The 18,139-nt window shown below is 36.6% G+C and overlaps 1 protein-coding gene across 4 annotated transcripts in view; it reads left to right on the forward strand.

The window, feature by feature from the left end:
• The window catches only part of ZNF292 (zinc finger protein 292), a 111,215-nt gene that overhangs the window by 71,741 nt on the left and 21,335 nt on the right, over window positions 1-18,139 (forward strand). For 3 of the 4 annotated variants that reach the window (XM_003404363.4, XM_023544017.2, XM_023544021.2), the window contains one exon: window positions 12,917-13,119. The exons of the other annotated variant lie outside the window; for it this stretch is intronic. In XM_003404363.4, coding sequence (XP_003404411.2) covers window positions 12,917-13,119 — 203 coding nt within the window. The remainder of the gene's footprint in view (window positions 1-12,916; window positions 13,120-18,139) is intronic. 4 annotated transcript variants of the gene reach the window in all.

An 18,139-nucleotide genomic window follows, 5' to 3' on the forward strand; every position in this document is an offset into this window, starting at 1 on the left:
TTTAACTTAATCTAGCCCACAGCAAGTTTTAAGAGAAGAGCCAGAGCACAGAGATTAACGAGCACACCTCCATTGGCTGTACTCATCTTATTTATAGTGAAGCCTTTGAAGATTTGGTGTAGTATTTCAGTAGTGGTAATCCATTTACCACTGAATTGTTTTAGGTGTTTTTTTTTGTTGTTGTTGTTTAATTAAATAATTTTGCACCTAGTAAAACAAACTAGACCAAAAGATGTACTTTGGTTTTGGGGAGTGAGGGCAAGTGGAACTCCAAATTAAGGATTCTGGTTTCACTTTAAAGTTTAAACATCCTAGAACTTTTACCTATGAGGTAGCTTTAATAACTAAACCAATATAAGTCATTTTAATGGCTTTTGAAATATGCAGGGAGCTTTTAGACATACTCCTGTGTTACTTGTGCTTTTCTTTAGTCATAATCTCTGGGTTGGAAGGACACTTAATGGTCCTGTATTTCAGTTACCCAGTGTTTTAACTCCTTTCTGTATCATCACTGATAAATAAAATCAGCCTTTGCTTGAACACTTCTAGAGAATGGCAGCTATGTAGTTCCATTCTTAGCCTGCTTTTAGAAAATCTTCATTATGAAAATTGCATTCTTAAAGTCTCCATCTTCTGAATCTAGCTCTATTCCTGTGTCAATACCAAAGTGTAAATTCCTTTGTCACTCAGTAGCCATTGAGATTTTTACAGATAGCCATCAAAGATAGCTATTTGGCTTTTGTAGATTAAAAGCCTTCCTGGTGTTGGCATGGCTTTAAATCCGCAGTCATGATTCCTGATCTCTAAGTTCATTCTGTTTGTTGTTGTTCCCTTTAATGTGTAATTCTCAGAACTGAATCTGTACACCAAATATGATCTGGCCAGTTTTGAGGTTAGCAGTACTCTCACCCCTTTATCCTAATGATTTATGCTTAACTTAATGTGACCTAAGGTGGCATTAACATATGGATGGCCATATCATTCTCACAACTCAGAGAGCTTACTAAAATCGTAAAATTGTCTTATGCTTTTTTAGTGTATTCTACTCTTAAATTATGTCTGCCCTCAATTTACATTTTGTGCATTGCCTTTTGGCACACAGTTTATTACTTTTTACTCCCCCTTAAATTTCACTATGTTAGAGTCATCGTCTTCCCTGCTTTCAAGGTCCTTTTGAATCCTGATTCCCCACACCCTCCTCCTCACACTTTTGTCCTTCCCATTTTCCTTTCAGCAGATTTTACTAGCATATACACTGTTGGCATCCAGGTCCTTGATAATAACCACAAAAAGGGCATGCCGAAGAGCTAAGCCCCTGGGGATACTTATAGAAATATTCCTGCTTGCCTTCAGTCCTTTAATCAATATCCTTTGATTATGGTCGTTGTACCAAAAGCACCCATTTGCCCTTTTATCTAGCCTATGGTTGTCCTTTTTGTCTATAAGAATTTGCTGAAAGACTGTAACAAGTGTTTGGCTAGAGTTCTATTAAATAAGATTGTTCAAGATTATGGTTAATATTATTTTTTAAATAAGGTTTTTATTTTAGTATAGATCTAAATTTACAGAAAAATTGTGACGATGGTACAGAGTTCCCATATACCCCACATATAGTCTCCTCTAGTATTAACATCTTACTTTAGTATAGTACATTTGTTACAATTAATAAGCCAATATTGGTACTTTATTATTAACTAAAGTCTGTACTCTATTTCCTGTTACCTAATGTCATTTTTCTGTTCCAGGGTCCCATCCAGGATACCACATTACGCTTAGTCATCATGTCTCCTTAGGCTCCTCTTGGCTGTGACAGTTTTTCAGACTTCCCTTGTTTTTGATGACCTGAACAGTTGTGAGGAGTACTGGTATATTGTAGAATGTCCCTCAATTAGGATTAGTCTGATAATTTTCTCATGATTAGACTGGGATTATGAGTTTTGGGGAGGAAGATCACAGTGATAAAATGCCATTCTCACATCATATCCAGGAGACGTATTATCAACATGATATATCACTGTTGATGTTAACCTTGAGTGTTTGTCAGTTTTCTCCACTGATAAATTACTCTTTTCCCCCCCTTTCCCTACTTCTCTTTGAATAGAAGTCACTGTGTAACTCACACTTAAAGTATGGAGAGTTAGGCTCCATTTCCTTAAGGAAGTAGATTATTTGGAATTTTTCTGTATCGGAGATTGGTCTCATATCCACCGTTTATTTATTTATTCAGTCACTTATATCAGTATGGACTGGTGGATATATTGTTTTATTGGATTATAATTCAACACTACTTAAATTGTTGCTCAGATTGTTCCAGTTTTGTCAATTAGGAACTCTTTCTATATAGTTTCTGTGTCCCTTTGACATACCCCAATCATTGTGGTGTTTTGTTTTTTGTTTAGAATACTTCCATGCTTTCTGGCACTACAAGATTCTCCAGCCTAAACTTACATATTTACTGCCCCTGTCCTAAAATTGGAGCACTGGTGGTACAGTGGTTAAGAGTTTGGCTGCTAACCAAAAGGTCAGCAGTTCAAATTCAGCAGCTAATCCTTGGAAACCCTATGGGGCAGTTCTACTCTGTCCTGAAGGGTCACTATGAGTCAGAATTGACTTGATGGCAGCGGGTTTGGTTTTGGTTTTGGTTTGTATCCTAGAATCATTTCTACCAGGAGTCCTGAATCCTTTTATTGAACAATGATATTAGAATCTAGTAGCTAGGTGTGCTCATTACTTCTAGGGTGTTGTTGCTTCTAGATTCTTTCAGCAAACCGAGCAAGGAGATATATGTGTGTAATCGATGGCACTGTTTTTTTTTTTTTTTTTTTTAATACTAACCTGTATTTATACACGCATTTATAGATACTTTTTTATGTAACTGGCTGTTTCTATATTAAACCAAGTATGAGTTGATACTGATGTCTCCAACTCTAATCCATTATCACATGGATCATTCTAGCCTCTTCCTCATGTTTTATGTTTTATCTGTAACCTCCTACTTCAACAGAATGTCATGTAACTGGAATCATACAATATGTAGCCTTTTCAGACTGGTTTCTCCCATCAGTTGCCATCCATTTGCTTAATTTATCAATACCAGTATACATGTATAGTGGTTTCAGAATTGTTAACCCATATCCCTTTGGAAAACAACTTTATTAATTAGAGTACAATACTTATGTACAGTTAATTTTCCTTTTATTCTTTTTTTCTGGGTTTCTTTAACTCATTTCTGAAGTTACTAAGGTTAGCACCTTATTCCCCTACTCCTTGAATCTTGTTTCAGTGTAGTTCTTCTACCTTTCAGTGAGGTTATTCCATACATTTGTAGGATAGTTATATTCTTTTTTTGTATTCTTCATTCCATCCTGGGCTCCCTTACCTTTTAGTTTACATACATTAAGATTCCCTCCTTGTGTTGTGAAGTTCTGTAGGTTTTGGCAAATGCATGGTGTCATGTATCCACCATTACAGTGTCATGCAAAATAGTTTTCCCACCCTAAGACAACCTTCACCTCTTCAACCCTCCCCTGTGCCCCTGAAAGCTACTGATCTATTTTGTGTCATACTAGTTTTGCCTTTCCAGAATGACATATTGTTGGACTCATACTAGCTTCTTTTGCTTAGCAATATACATTTAACATTCATCCTTGTCTTTGTGTGGTTTAATAGCTAATCTCTTTTTATCACTAAATAAGATTTCATTGTATGGATGTACCACTGTTTGTGTATCCATTCACCTATTTAAGGACGTCTGCTTGCTTTCAATTTTTGGCAATAATGAATAAACATTTACATGCAGGTTTTGTGTTGAGTGAAATACCTAGGAGTGATTGCTGGTAAGACTTACTTAGCTTTGTAAATACTGCCGGTCTTTCAAAGAAATTGTACTGTTTTGGGTTCTCATCAGCAGTGAGTGAGAGTTCCTGTTGCTGCACATCCTTAACAGCAATTTGTATTATCTGTTTCCGGGATTTTAGCCATTCTAATAGGTGGTAGTGATATCTCATTTCAATTTGCATTTTTATAATGACAAATGATATTGAGCATCTTTTCATCTACATATTTGCCTTCTGTAGATCTTCTTTGGTAAGTTAACTGTTCAGATCTTTTGCCCATTTTTTTAATCAGATTGTTATTGTTGAGCTTTAATAGTTCTTTGTATATTTTGCATACACATTCTTTATCAGGTATATGTTTTGCTTGTCTTTTCATTCTCTTTAACAGTGTCTTTCACAGGTGGCGTAGTGATTAAGAGCTACAGCTACTAACCAAAAGTTCAGCAGTTCGAATCTGCCAGGCGCTTCTTGGAAACCCTATAGGGCAGTTCTACTCTGTCCTTTAGGGTCGCTTTGAGTCAGAATCGACTCGATGGCAATGGGTTTGGTTTTGGTTTTTTTTCTACAGAGCAGAAGTTTTAAATTTTGATGTAGTCCAACTTACCAGTTTTTTATTTCATGGATCATGCTTTTGGTGTTGTTTTTAAAAACTCATCACCAAACCCGAGGTCACAGATTTTTCTGTTTTCTTCTAGAGGTTTTTTAGTTTTACAGTTTACATATAGGTGTATGACCCATTTTGAGTTAATTTTTGAGAAAGGTGTAATCTAATTTATTTTTAGTGCATCTGCCTTGACTCTTGTTCTTTTTCTGAATAGTCACAAACCATCTTTTTAATGTAACTGATTTTTAGACTATTGTCTAAGATTACATCTAGTCCTCTAGTTTATAGTTTTGCAAAATGCACCTTCAGCCCCATTTTGAAAATTACATTTTCACATCTTTTTCCACTTAACTCCATTTTTTTTCCTACCATTTTCAATCTAAAGCTTATTATCAGAGCCATCATAGGAGGAGAGGAAATCTCCTTTTTTGTAATTCATAAATAATATATACTCAAACCCAAGCAGCAGGCTTTTCCCAAGGAATTATCCATCTCCCCCAATGTGATTGTCCTTATTATTGAAAGGAGCCCTGATGGCAAAGTGGTTAAAGTACTCAGCTGCTAATTGAAAGGTCAGCATTCGAACCTACCAGCCACTTCGAGGCAGAAAGGTGTGGTGGTAGTCTGCTTCCATAAAGATTACAGCCTTGGAAACCCTGTGGTGCAGTTCTACTCTACTATAGGGCTGCTATGAGTTGGAATCGACTGAGTGGCAGTGGGTTTGGTTTTTTGGTTATCATTGGTAGGCTATGGGTCATCTTTGGTCTTAGGCTTACTAACATTTTGCATAGGTTAATACCAGGTGTCTGACGCTCATGGTGCATCATTGGTCCCCAGCCTGCTTTTCATTTTTCGTATATGTCATTTAAAAATCTAAACTCTGGCGCATTCCCTTTTACAGTCACACTGAGGCCTTTAGACACCTTCCCCTCTATTTCTATATTGGGATAATTTGCAACCATATAAATTGAATTTTTATCAGTTTGCCAGCCCTTTCGTGAATCTTAAGCCCTGGAGTTGTCTCCCCCGTCTCCTGTCCCCCGTCCGCCCCCCAGAATTCCTTGGTTTTCAGAGGAAATTTCTAAAGCTTTTCCACGGTACTTATAATTCCTTCAGAGTTTTGTGGGAAAGTAAGTCTTTATTTCAGTAATAAACTTTGCATTTTGAAGTGAACATGGGAAATCTGCTGCCTAGTTTACTGAATGTTAGTATACGTAAGAAGTAATGATATTTCAAAGGGAGAGGGGAGGGGAAGAAAGAGCAAGTGATAATTAATTCTGTCCAGGTAAATAGGTTGAGGCCAGATATGATTGCATACAATAGTATTTGCTTTGCAATAGTAAATATCCTATTCTTTCACTATTAGATACTTCTGGTGTTTTTTTCTTTGTATATACGTCTTTATCTTTCTATCTAGAGAATACCAAAAAGGGTGACTCTGGGACCTAAACTCATATGTAGGTACAGTTCCTTTGTATTAGGACATTTGTTATAGGACGTCACTTTTTAGAGCACCTTATAGACTATATTTGGTACTCTTAAGAAAGACATTTTCCTAACCTCTTTGTCTTCAGTTGTCCTTTTTCATTTTTTTTGGCCTTGTCTCCCTTAGCTGACCTTGTCTTGATATAAAAATTAGTAAATGGAGCATTTTGGATTTTATTATTAAAAATCACTTCTAAAGCAGGTTGCTTTTTGCTTGTTGTAACCCTCAGATCCTTGAGAATCGGTGACTCTGAATAGAAGTATGCTGATAAAACTTAGCTGCAATAAGTTTATAAAGGTATTTACCATTTCAGGCTCGTGACATAGTTTGTATTTTGTTAACATTAATTATACCCAACTATTAAGCACCAGTATTAAAAACCCACTGCAATCAAGTCAATTCCGCCTCATAGCAATCCTATAGGACACAGTAGAACTACCCCACAGGATTTCCAAGGAGTGACTGGTGGATTTGAACTGCCAATCTTTTGGTTGGCGGTCAAGCTCTTAACCACTGTGCCACCAGAGCTCCTAAATTTTTATTTTTAGTAAAAATGATTTTAAAAACACTCACTGCTTGAAACATCCTACAAAAGTACATTATTTCTATTTTACTGAGTGTATTTTATAATAATGCTACATGGATAAATTGTCAGAATTTAATTAAATGTCACAGTAATTGTATTTTCACACAAAAATTTTAGTGTAGCATACTAATTAGGCTCATCTATGACATGGAATATTTTTTAATCTTTAAACAGTCAAGAAATCAGTTAGATTTAATGAAAAACCAAGCAACATGATTTAAGCAATTCTGAAAACTTTCAGTGTAAGTTCTGTTTCTTGTAAATTCTCTTTCTTGTAAATCTTCTTCCCTTGGAGTAGGGCAAGAGGCAGAGTGAAGACTAAGTCTATCCCTAACTGATAACTTGGGCCCTGAAATGTAGTCACCTAGTGCATGGTTCTCAACCCTGGCTGTACTTGAAATTACCTGGGGAGTTTTTCAGACATACCAGTGCTGGATCACTACCTCAGACCAATTAAATTAAAATCTCTGGGTGTGGGCCCCAAGCATTAGTGCTTTTCAGAAGTTCCAGATAATTATAATGTATAGTCAGGGTTAAGCTTGAAGTATTGTTTTTAAATTAAATTTCTAATTTTGATTTTTTTTGACCAGAAATGCTGAATTGTTTTTTAAGAGAAAATACAAATGTAAATTTTATATATATATATATATATATTTTTAAAGGAGTGAGTAATGCAGTTCCAAATAGGTCATGATGAAAAATTTGAAATGTGCCCTTTGAAGTTAAGGGGAAGCCATTGAAGGTTTTTTTTTTTTTTTTTAATAATTTTTACTGTGCTTTAAGTGAAAGTTTACAAATCAAGTCAGTCTGTTACATATAAGCTTATATACACCTTATTCCTAACTCCCACTTACTCTCCCCCTAATGAGTCAGCCCGCTCCCTCCTTCCAGTCTCTCCTTTCGTGACAATTTTGCCAGTTTCTAACCCTCTCTACCCTCCTATCTCCCCTCCAGACAGGAGATGCCAACACAGTCTCAAGTGTCCACCTGATACAAGTAGCTCACTCCTCATGAGCATCTCTCTCCAACCCATTGTCCAGTCCCTTCCATGTCTGATGAGTTGTCTTCGGGAATGGTTCCTGTCCTGGGCCAACAGAAAGTTTGGGGACCATGACCGCTGGGATTCCTCTAGTCTCAGTCAGACCATTAAGTCTTGTCTTTTTATGAGAATTTGGGGTCTGCATCCCACTGATCACCTGCTCCCTCAGGGGTTTCCCGTTGTGCTCCCTGTCAGGGCAGTCATCGGTTGTGGCCGGGCACCATCTAGTTCTTCTGGTCTCAGGATGATGTAAGTCTCTGGTTCGTGTGGCCCTTTCTGTCTCTTGGGCTCATAGTTATCATGTGACCTTAGTGTTCTTCATTCTCCTTGGATCCATGTGGGTTGAGACCAATTGATGCATCTTAGATGGCCGCTTGTTAGCATTTAAGACCCCAGACGTCACACTTCAAAGTGGGATGCAGAATGTTATCATAATAGAGTTTATTATGCCAATTGACTTAGAAGTCCCCTTAAGCCATAGTCCCCAAACCCCCACCCTTGCTCCGCTGACCTTTGAAGCATTCATTTTATCCCGGAAACTTCTTTGCTTTTGGTCCAGTCCAGTTGAGCTGACCTTCCGTGTATTGAGTATTGTCCTTCCCTTCAGCTAAAGTAGTTCTCATCTACTAACTAATCAGTAAATAACCCTCTCCCACCCTACCTCCCTCCCTCCCCCACTCGTAACCACAAAAGTATGTGTTCTTCCCAGTTTATACTGTTTCTCAAGATCTTATAATACTGGTCTTAAACAATATTTGTCCTTTTGCCTCTGACTAATTTCACTCAGCATAATGCCTTTCAGGTTCCTCCATGTTATGAAATGTTTCACAGATTCGTCACTGTTCTTTATCGATGCATAGTATTCCATTGTGTGAATATACCATATTTTTTTTAACCATTCATCCATTGGTGGACACCTTGGTTGCCTCCAGTTTTTTCCTATTGTAAACAGAGCTGCAGTAAACATGGGTGTGCATATATCTGTTCGTGTAAAGGCTTTTATTTCTCTAGGGTATATTCCAAGGAGTGGGATTTCTGGGTTGTATGGTAGTTCTATTTCTAACTTTTTAAGAAAATGCCAGATAGATTTCCAAAGTGGTTGTACCATTTTACATTCCCACCAGCAGTGTATAAGAGTTCCAGTCTCTCTGCAGCCTCTCCAACATTTATTATTTTGTGTTTTTTGGATTAATGGCAGCCTTGTTGGAGTGAGATGGAATCTCATCGTAGTTTTAATTTGCATTTCTCTAATGGCTAATGATCGAGAGCATTTTCTCATGTATCTGTTAGCTGCCTGAATATCTTTAGTGAAGTGCGTGTTCATATCCTTTGCCCACTTCTTGATTGGGTTGTTTTTTTGTGGTTGAGTTTTACCAGAATCATATAGATTTTAGAGATCAGGCGCTGGTCGGAGATGTCATAGCTGAAAATTTTTTCCCAATCTGTAGGTGGTCTTTTTACTCTTTTGGTGAAGTCTTTAGATGAGCACAGGTGTTTGATTTTTAGGAGCTCCCAGTTATCTGGTTTCTCTTCGTCATTTTTGGTAATGTTTTGTATTCTCTTTATGCCTTGTATTAGGGCTCCTAAGGTTGTCCCTGTTTTTTCTTCCATGATCTTCATCATTTTAGTCTTTATGTTTAGGTCTTTGATCCACTTGGAGTTAGTTTTTGCGCATGGTGTGAGGTATGGGTCCTGTTTCATTTTTTTGCAAATGAATATCCAGTTATGCCAGCACCATTTGTTAAAAAGACTATCTTTTCCCCAATTAACTGACACTGGGCCTTTGTCAAATATCAGCTGCTCATATGCTCATATGTGGATGGGTTTATATCTGGGTTCTCAATTCTGTTCCATTGGTCTATGTGCCTGTTGTTGTACCAGTACCAGGCTGTTTTGACTACTGTGGCTGTACAATATGTTCTAAAATCAGGTAGAGTGAGGCCTCCCACTTTGTTCTTCTTTTTCAGTAATGCTTTACTTATCTGAGGCTTCTTTCCCTTCCATATGAAGTTGGTGATTTGTTTCTCCATCACATTAAAAAATGTCATTGGAATTTGGATTGGAAGTGCATTGTATGTGTAGATGGTTTTTGGTAGAATAGACATTTTTGCTATGTTAAGTCTCACTGAAGGGTTTTTAATAGGGGAAGACAACTGTGTGCTTCATGGAGAAATGTGATGAAGGAGGGGTGAGAGTGGATGTAGAAGGCTAGCAGATGGGTCCAGAGTATTCTAAGAGATTAATGATTTGGGTTGGGGAGGGATGGTGGTGGCAGTAGAAATGGAGAAAGGATAATGGAAATGAGAAATATTTAGACATTGGACATATATATATGAGAAGGAGGCAGGAGAGGACATTTTTAAGGCTGACCCTTAGGTTTCTGGCTGGTGTATAAATGAGTGGATGGAAATCACATATAATGTGGCTGTAGAGATTTGCGTATGCTGAGTTTGAGATGCATGTGGAACTGCTAACTGGAGATGCTCTAAAGAAAATTAGGTACGAATCTGGGCATGGGGATATGTACCCAGTAGATAAGTGGACCCTGGTTTTGGGGTGGGGGGTGGCCCAGGACCTAGTATATATAAGTCTTGGTGCCGAGTACATGCTCAACTAATATTTGTATGTGATTTATCATAAAAATTCAACTTAAAGACTATAATACATTTTAAAGTTAATTGTCTTTAATGTAAGACTGTTTTTTAATATTATGAAAGTGGCAGTTTATGGGAAGAATGCTATTTTATTTCTTAATTGAATGGCTGAATACCATTGATTTACATTGCCGTTTTATGTCATTGTGCTTTCTTGATAGGCTCAAATGCAGTAAAACCAGCTTTTCTGTTGAAGTCCATAAATACAGAGAAAATAGGCAAAAAGGCTATACATGAGTAAAAATCAAAGTATTTTATGCTTCAGTGGAATAGAAGTGGAAAAAGCAGGGTGGGGAGTCAAATTTGATGCAACTTAGCTGCTCAAGGATAAAAATCATAAAGTTTTTTCAGTAAGTCTGGAAAGCCCCAAAACAGTTAGTAGTCTTGACAGCTGTATTATAGCTCTGTAAGGAACAACATGTCCTGGAGAGGAAAGTAGAGAAAGATGCAGAGGCGGGGAGGAAAACGAAAGCAGTGAAAGAGAAATGGAGGGAGAGGAGGGAGATCAGCTTTTAGTAGTTTCTGAATTAAGAATTAGAATGTAATCTACCTTTGATCCATTTGAAATCATGAGCTTCAGAATACATAATTATTTTCTTTTAAAAGCTGATGTTACTTCACAGCTCTTTTACTGCTGTAAAGCACTATTCTCATTAGAAGTAGACACTGTAGTCAAACAGATTTTTTTTTTTTTTCCCATTGTACTCAACAGTATAAAGCTAGAGGTCAAAAGGCCCCTTTATTCTAGTCCTGGTTCTGTCATTAACTGGCTTGATAACCCTAGGAAGTCACTTGCTTCTGTGAGCCTCAGTTTACTCATCTCCCAAATGATGGGATTGGACTAGATGTCCTGTAAGATCCCTTCTATTCTAAGAGTCTGTATTTCCTTGAAACCAGTATCGCACTGAGTGTAGCAGTGGTTCCTCATCTTTTTGTTTTGTTTGTTTTTTAACTATGGTTTTTAAATTTATGGTATTAATATGTATTTACTTATAATTGATTTAACAGAAATTACTTTGCACAATTTATCATTCTAATTTACATGTTGCTATTTGAGATTGTAGGAACTATTTCAGCTTGATTTATTAAGATTACCATCGGGCTTGCTAGCTACTTGCCATCTTCAAATTATTTCTTCACCATGTTTTTTCAGAGTTTGTCGATTATGAGTTTTTGTGGGAGTATTTGAAATAACTCCAGAGTTAGCTTTAGAGGTTCCTTTTGAGAGAATTGTATCAAGAAATGAAAGCTGTTTGGCTTTGTTTTGATTTTTTTTTTATTTTATTTATGACTTATTTATATCCCAGATAGCTTTAACTTAAAGCTCTCATTTAAAATCTTTACAGATTTTGTTTTGGCAGTGGACTGAACTGTGAAAAAATATTTGCAATGTAGTGTTGTAATAAGATTATGTGATATTAAGAAATGTAATGCTCTACGTCTCAGTAAGGCAGGTAGTCATGGGCAACAGAAACTTATGCATTAATTTTATTTGTGTCCACTAATTAAACTTCTTGGTTTAATCTACTGTAGAGAATAAAGGGTATCAGGTAGAAAGCCCTAGACTTTAAGTAGAAGGTGAAATTTAGGATCCCTGTGTTATATTGCTTATATAAATTATGTCATGGCTTTGATACTGAGGAACCATGATCACTGTACCTGATAGAAGAATCTTTTCATAGTGGAATGGAGTACTAGTGGTTAGCAAAAGTTACTCAAGGAGGGAAGAAATCTCTCATCCTCCATCTTCTAACTCACAAATTACTTGCTAGATGTATCTTCCAGTTTGTTTACAAGTAAAGAAAACGGGTTTTTTATTTACAGGACATTTTTGATTTTATTACTAAAAGCCTTCCAAAGTTTCAGGCTAACCATCTCCAAATAGAGTTTTAAACATGATTTTTATCCTGGTAAAGAAAATTTAGGGAAAATTTTAAATTTACACTTGTTAAAATTTAAATTCTCAGAACTTTACAAATACCAAACAAGTACCAGGAAATCCAAGGATTTGAACAGAAATTTATTATATATAATAATTATGGGTCTTAAGCAGGTGTTGAGATTTACCAATTGATGCGTTAAAAATAACTACCCACAGAAGTTTCATGGTATTTACCCTTCAGCTGACTTGCCCTTCCTCTTGTTTTTTGGTACATAGTTTAATTTATTCTAAAACAGTTATTAAAGAAAGATAGATGTCAGCTTTCTAAAAGGAAAAGTACATCGTCAATATGGAACAAAATAATAGTTGAATTTCATCTTCTAGAATTTCAAAATATCCTTTTGTGGTTACCCATATAACTGTGTAATACCTTAGCGTTATACATTTGTAGGGATGTGAATCCCTGCTATTTAAGAATAACTACTATGGAAAAAAGAATTTAGTATAATTTTAATAACACTGACTATTGGAATTTAATGCTGAAATATTTTTATCATCAAGAAGTTAATCGAGCTCATTCTAAGTGGTACTTTTACAGGACAAAAATATTTAGTGCATCTTTAAAAGTTAGTAACATAATCTCGTGCTTTATAAGGTCAAGCATTTTTTTTTTTGTGTGTGATAGCCTTACTGGCAGTAATAGAAAAATCACCCCCCCCAAAAGATATTAGTTCTTGCACATTTTTTTTTTAATATTCCGTATAAGTATTTGTATTGCAAATGAGTTATTACCGAATGTTAATAATCTATTATGTCTTGTTTTTTAAAGTGAATGAATTTTTAGCTTTTGAGGGCCCCATCTTGTTGGATATGAGAATTAAACATCTAATCAAAACAAATCAGTTAAGTCAAGCAACTGCTCTAGCAAAGCTGTGTTCTGACCATCCAGAGATTGGTACAAAAGGTAGTTTTAAGCAAACTTACCTTGTCTGTCTTTGTACATCATCACCAAATGAAAAGTTAATCGAAGAGGTGAGTATGTTTTCTTTTGTTAGTATTTTTTAAACTGAAGAAATTAATTTTTAAATTAGATTAGCATACCTTTGACTTCCCTTTTTTTAGATAGTGAGTAACCATTGTTGTCAATCTTAAAGTTTTATTATGATCCTGGGTAGTGATCACTTGATTCTAAGATGCTTTCAGAATTACATGTAAACTTATTTCACTTAGCTTCTATGTTAAATAATGTGGATCTTGTAAATGCTTTGGCTAAATTATGGGAAAGACAGAGGTGGCTTAACAGGTTAGTAGGATATTTATATTTGTCACCACTTGGCCCTTAAGTTGAGTTTCACTTGACTTCAAGATACTAACAGAACTTTTTAACTGGCTAATTTAAGTCAACTTTATAAAATTTATATGACCTTTTTCTAGGAAGACTTTTTTATATATATTATATATTTAAGATGAAATATTTTTATTGGCATGTTTAATGTAAAACTTTATTTTCTTTGTGAAACACATGATTCTGTTTTACTTCTACTTTGACATACAGCATAGTATGCATGTATATGTGTTTTATGACTGCAGAATGAAAAGAGTAGACTTTGTGGTCAAAACAGGAATATTTGGAGGACACATAATTCCAAAATGAAGTTAGAATTAAAGGGGTATCAATCAAGAAATAGGGAATATGTATTTAAAGAATTTAGGTGAAGAAAAATATTAGATCATTGAAAAGTGTTTTGTGAGCGCTTAATGTGTGCAAGTGTTTGGTATTTCTAGTACCCTTCAATTCCGGAGTAATAAAAACTTCAATTCCAGAGTAATAGAAGACAACAAAGGGACTGTGAGACAGACTTAGGATATGCTGGGGGAAGGGTAGCAATACAAGTCGTAGTGGAAAATTAGTACAGAATAATCCCTGAGTTAGACAGAGAGTATATAAACAGAGTCCAGGAGGGTACCTTTACACAGAATGCTAGATGCCCACGTGAGGTTATAGGTTGTATGTGGAATGGTGATTGTGTGGTTTTTCTTGAGAATAGAAAGTAAGGAGGCAGATGGTAGACTTTAACCAAGATAAGGAATAAGCCTGTTGAGTATGTAAAGAATATTGAGGATACTGGGAAGAGTGATGTCAGATATCTACCTTCTAGGCTGCATGGTACAAACCCATGGGCTCTAGCCGGCCTAGGACATTATACCCTTAGTTTGGTCACTAGCTAATCTGTAATTTTTTTTTTCTTTACCATTTCTCCTTTACCGCAGGTAATTAATTGGGTTTTTAACTGCTATATTAGAGCAAAATAGATGAAAGAAGTTTTCTTACTAGTTTAAAATAACTACATAGACAAGTTAATTGGCAGATACATAAACTTTATTGAGATAGCCTTTGAAATTTGTGTGACATTATTTTTTAAATCTTTAAATAAATTATTGTGCTGCTACATCTCAATACCTATTGTACTGTCAGTTTGTCCTACTGTGGTGGCTTGCGGGTTGCTGTGATACCGGAAGCTTTGCCATCAGTATTTCAAATACCAGTAGGGTCACCCTTGGTGGACAGATTTCACCAGAGATTCTAGACTAAGACAGACTGGGAAGAAGGACCCGGCTATCTACTTCTGAAAAATTTAGCCAGTGAATACCTTATGAGTGGTACATTGTGTGATGTAGTACCAAAAGATGAGCCCCTCAGGTTGGAAATCACTCAAAATATGACTGGGGAAAGCTGCCTCCTCAGTGTAGAGTTGACTTTAAGGATGTGGATGGAGTCAAGTTTTCGGTGCCTTCATTTGCTGATGTGGCACTACTCAAAAAGAGAAGAAACTGCTGCAAACATCCATTTATAATCTGAACGTGGAATGTGCGAAGTATGAATCTAAGAAAATTGGAATTTGTCAGAAAAATGAAAAACAAGGCAAAAACATTGATGTCATCAGCATTTGTGAGCTGAAATGGACTGGTATTGGCCATTTTGAATCAATCATACAGTCTACTATCCCGGGAACGGCAACTTGAAGAGGAACACCATCGCTTTCATTGTCAGAGCATTTCAAGATCTATCCTAAAGTACAGTGCTGTTAGTGATAGAATAATATCCATATGCCTACAAGGAAGATGAGTTAATACAAATATTATTCAAATTTAAGCCCCAACCACTAAGGCCAAAGATGAAGAAATTGAAGATTTTTACCAACTTCTGCAGTCTGAAATTGATCAAACACGCATTCAAAATGCATTCATAATTATTGGCGATTGGAATGCAAAAGTTGGAAACAAAGAAGGATTGGTAGTTGGAAAATATGGCCTTGGTGCTAGAAATGACAGTGGAGATGATATGATAGAATTTTACAAGACTGAGTTCTTCATGGCAAATACGTTTTTTCAGTGACACGAATGGTGGCTATAAACACGGACCTTGGCAGATGGGATACACAGGAATCAAATTGACTACATCTGTGGAAAAGAGATAATCATCAGTCAGAACAAAGCCTGGAGCCGACTGCAGACAGACCATCAATTGCTCGTGTGCAAGTTCAAGTTGAAGAAAATTAGAACAAATCTACGAGAGCCAAAGTATGACCTTGAGTATTTCCCACCTGAATTTAGAGACCATCTCAAGAATAGATTTGACACTAATGACCGAAGACCAGATGACTTGTGGAAGGATATCATACATGAAGAAAGCAAGAGGTCATTAAAAAGACAAGAAAGAAAGAAAAGACCGAAATGGGTGTCAGAAGAGACTCTGAAAGTTGCTTTTGAACACAGAGTAGCTAAAGTGAAAGGAAGAAATGATAAAGTAAAAGAGCTTGACAGAAGATTTCAAAGGGCCTCTCAAGAAGACAAAGTAAAGTATTATAATGACGTGTGCAAAGAGCTGGAGATAGAAAACCAAAAGGGAAGAACACACTCGGCTTTCCTCAAGCTGAAAGAACTGAAGAAAAATTTCAAGACTTGAATTACAATATTGAAAGATTCCGCAGGGAAAATATTAAATGACACAGGAAACATCCGAAGAAGATGGAAGGAATACACAGAGTCACTGTACCAAAAAGAATTGGTTGATGTTCAACCATTTCAGGAGGTAGCATATGATCAAGAACCAATGATACCGAAGGAAGAGGTCCAAGACGCACTGAAGGCATTGGCAAAAAACAAGGATCCAGGAATTGATGGAATACCAATTGAGATGTTTCAACAAATGAATACAGCTCTGGAAGTGCTCACTCCTCTATGCCAAGAAATTTGGAAGACAGCCACCTGGCCATTCGACTGGAAAAGTTCCATATTTGTACCCATTCGAAAGAATTGTGATCAACAGTATACGGAAATTATTGAACAATATCATCAGTACCACACATGAGTAAAATTTTACTGAAGATCATTTAAAAGGAGTTGCAGCAGTATATCAACAGGAAACCACCAGAAATTCAAGCAAGATTCAGAAGAAGACGTGGAACAAGGGATATTATTGCTGATGTCAGATGGATCCTAGCTGAAAGCAGAGAATACCAGAAAGATGTTAGCCTGTGTTTTATTGATTATGCAAAGCCATTCAGCTGTATGGATCATAACAAGTTATGGATAACATTGAGAAAAATGGGAATTCCAGAGCATTTCATTGTGCTCATGTGGAACCTGTACATAGACCAGAGGCAGTCATTTGAACAGAACAATGGTATACCATGTGGTTTAAAGTCAAGAAAGGTGTGTGTCAGGGTTGTATCCTTTTACCATACTTATTCAGTCTGTATGCTGAGCAAGTAATCTGAGAAGCTGGACTATATGAAGAAGAATACAGCATCAGGATTGGGGAAAGACTCATTAACAACCTGCGATATACAGATGACACAGCCTTGCTTGCTGAAAGTGAAGAGTACTTGAAGCACTTATTGATAAAGATCAAAGACCACAGCCTTCAGTATGCCTCAACATAAAGGAAAAAAAACTCCTTGCAACTGGACCAATAAGCAACATCATGATAAATGGAGAGAAGATTGGAGTTGTCAAGGATTTCATTTTAGAATTTGCGCCCATGGAAGGAGAACAAATCAAATGACATGTTGCATTGGGATCATCTCAGACCTCTTTAAAGTGTTAAAAAGCAAGATGTCACTTTAAGGACTATGGTGAGCCTGACCCAAGCCATATGTTTTCAATTGGCTCATATGCATGTGAAAGCTAGACAATGAATAAGGAAGATCAAAGAAGAAGAATCGAAGCCTTTGAATTACAGCGTTGGTGAAGAATATTGAATATAGCATGGACTGCCAGAAGAACTAACAAATCTGTTTTGTCAGAAGTATAGCCAGAACGCTTATTAGAAGCAAGGATGATGAGACTTCGTCTTAGATGCTTTGGATATGTTATCAGGAGGGACCAGTCTCTGGAGAATGGCATCATGCTTGGTAAAGTAAAAGGTCATAGAAAAAAACGAAGACCTTCAATGAGATGGATTGACACAGTGTCTGCAACAGGGGGCTCAAGCATAACAATAATTGTGAGGATGATGCAGGACTGGGCAGTGTTTTGTTCTGTTGTATACAGCATCTCTATGAGTCTGAACCAACTCAGTAACACCTAACAGTAACAACAACAACACATCTTGGACATTTTCTTCTCTACCAGAGTTTTTTTTTTTTTTAATTCCATCTCTGCCCTTAAGCCTGTCCATCTTCCCTTCCTTCAGCAAATGTTTATTAAGTGAATGATGTGTGCCAAGTAGTCACTCTGTCCTGAGATTACACGCATAACAGAAATCCCAGGCCTACCCAAGACACGAGAGAAAGAAGAGAAAGAGGGTCCTCAAAATCATATTTGCATGTAAAGCCATTGCCTTTCTTGTGTCCTGTTTGAAATTTTTTAAAGAGAGCTATTTATTACAAAAATAATTTATGACAGCCCCACATGTCTGCAAGTTTGTTGTACTGTGGGGGCTTGCGTGTTGCTCTGATTCTGGAAGCTATGCCACCAGTACTGTTACTAGCAGGGTCACCCGTGGAGGACAGGTTTCAGCTGAGCTTCCAGACTAAGGTAGACTAGG

Source organism: Loxodonta africana, chromosome 1, assembly GCF_030014295.1.
Source record: "Loxodonta africana isolate mLoxAfr1 chromosome 1, mLoxAfr1.hap2, whole genome shotgun sequence".
NCBI lineage: Eukaryota > Metazoa > Chordata > Mammalia > Proboscidea > Elephantidae > Loxodonta > Loxodonta africana.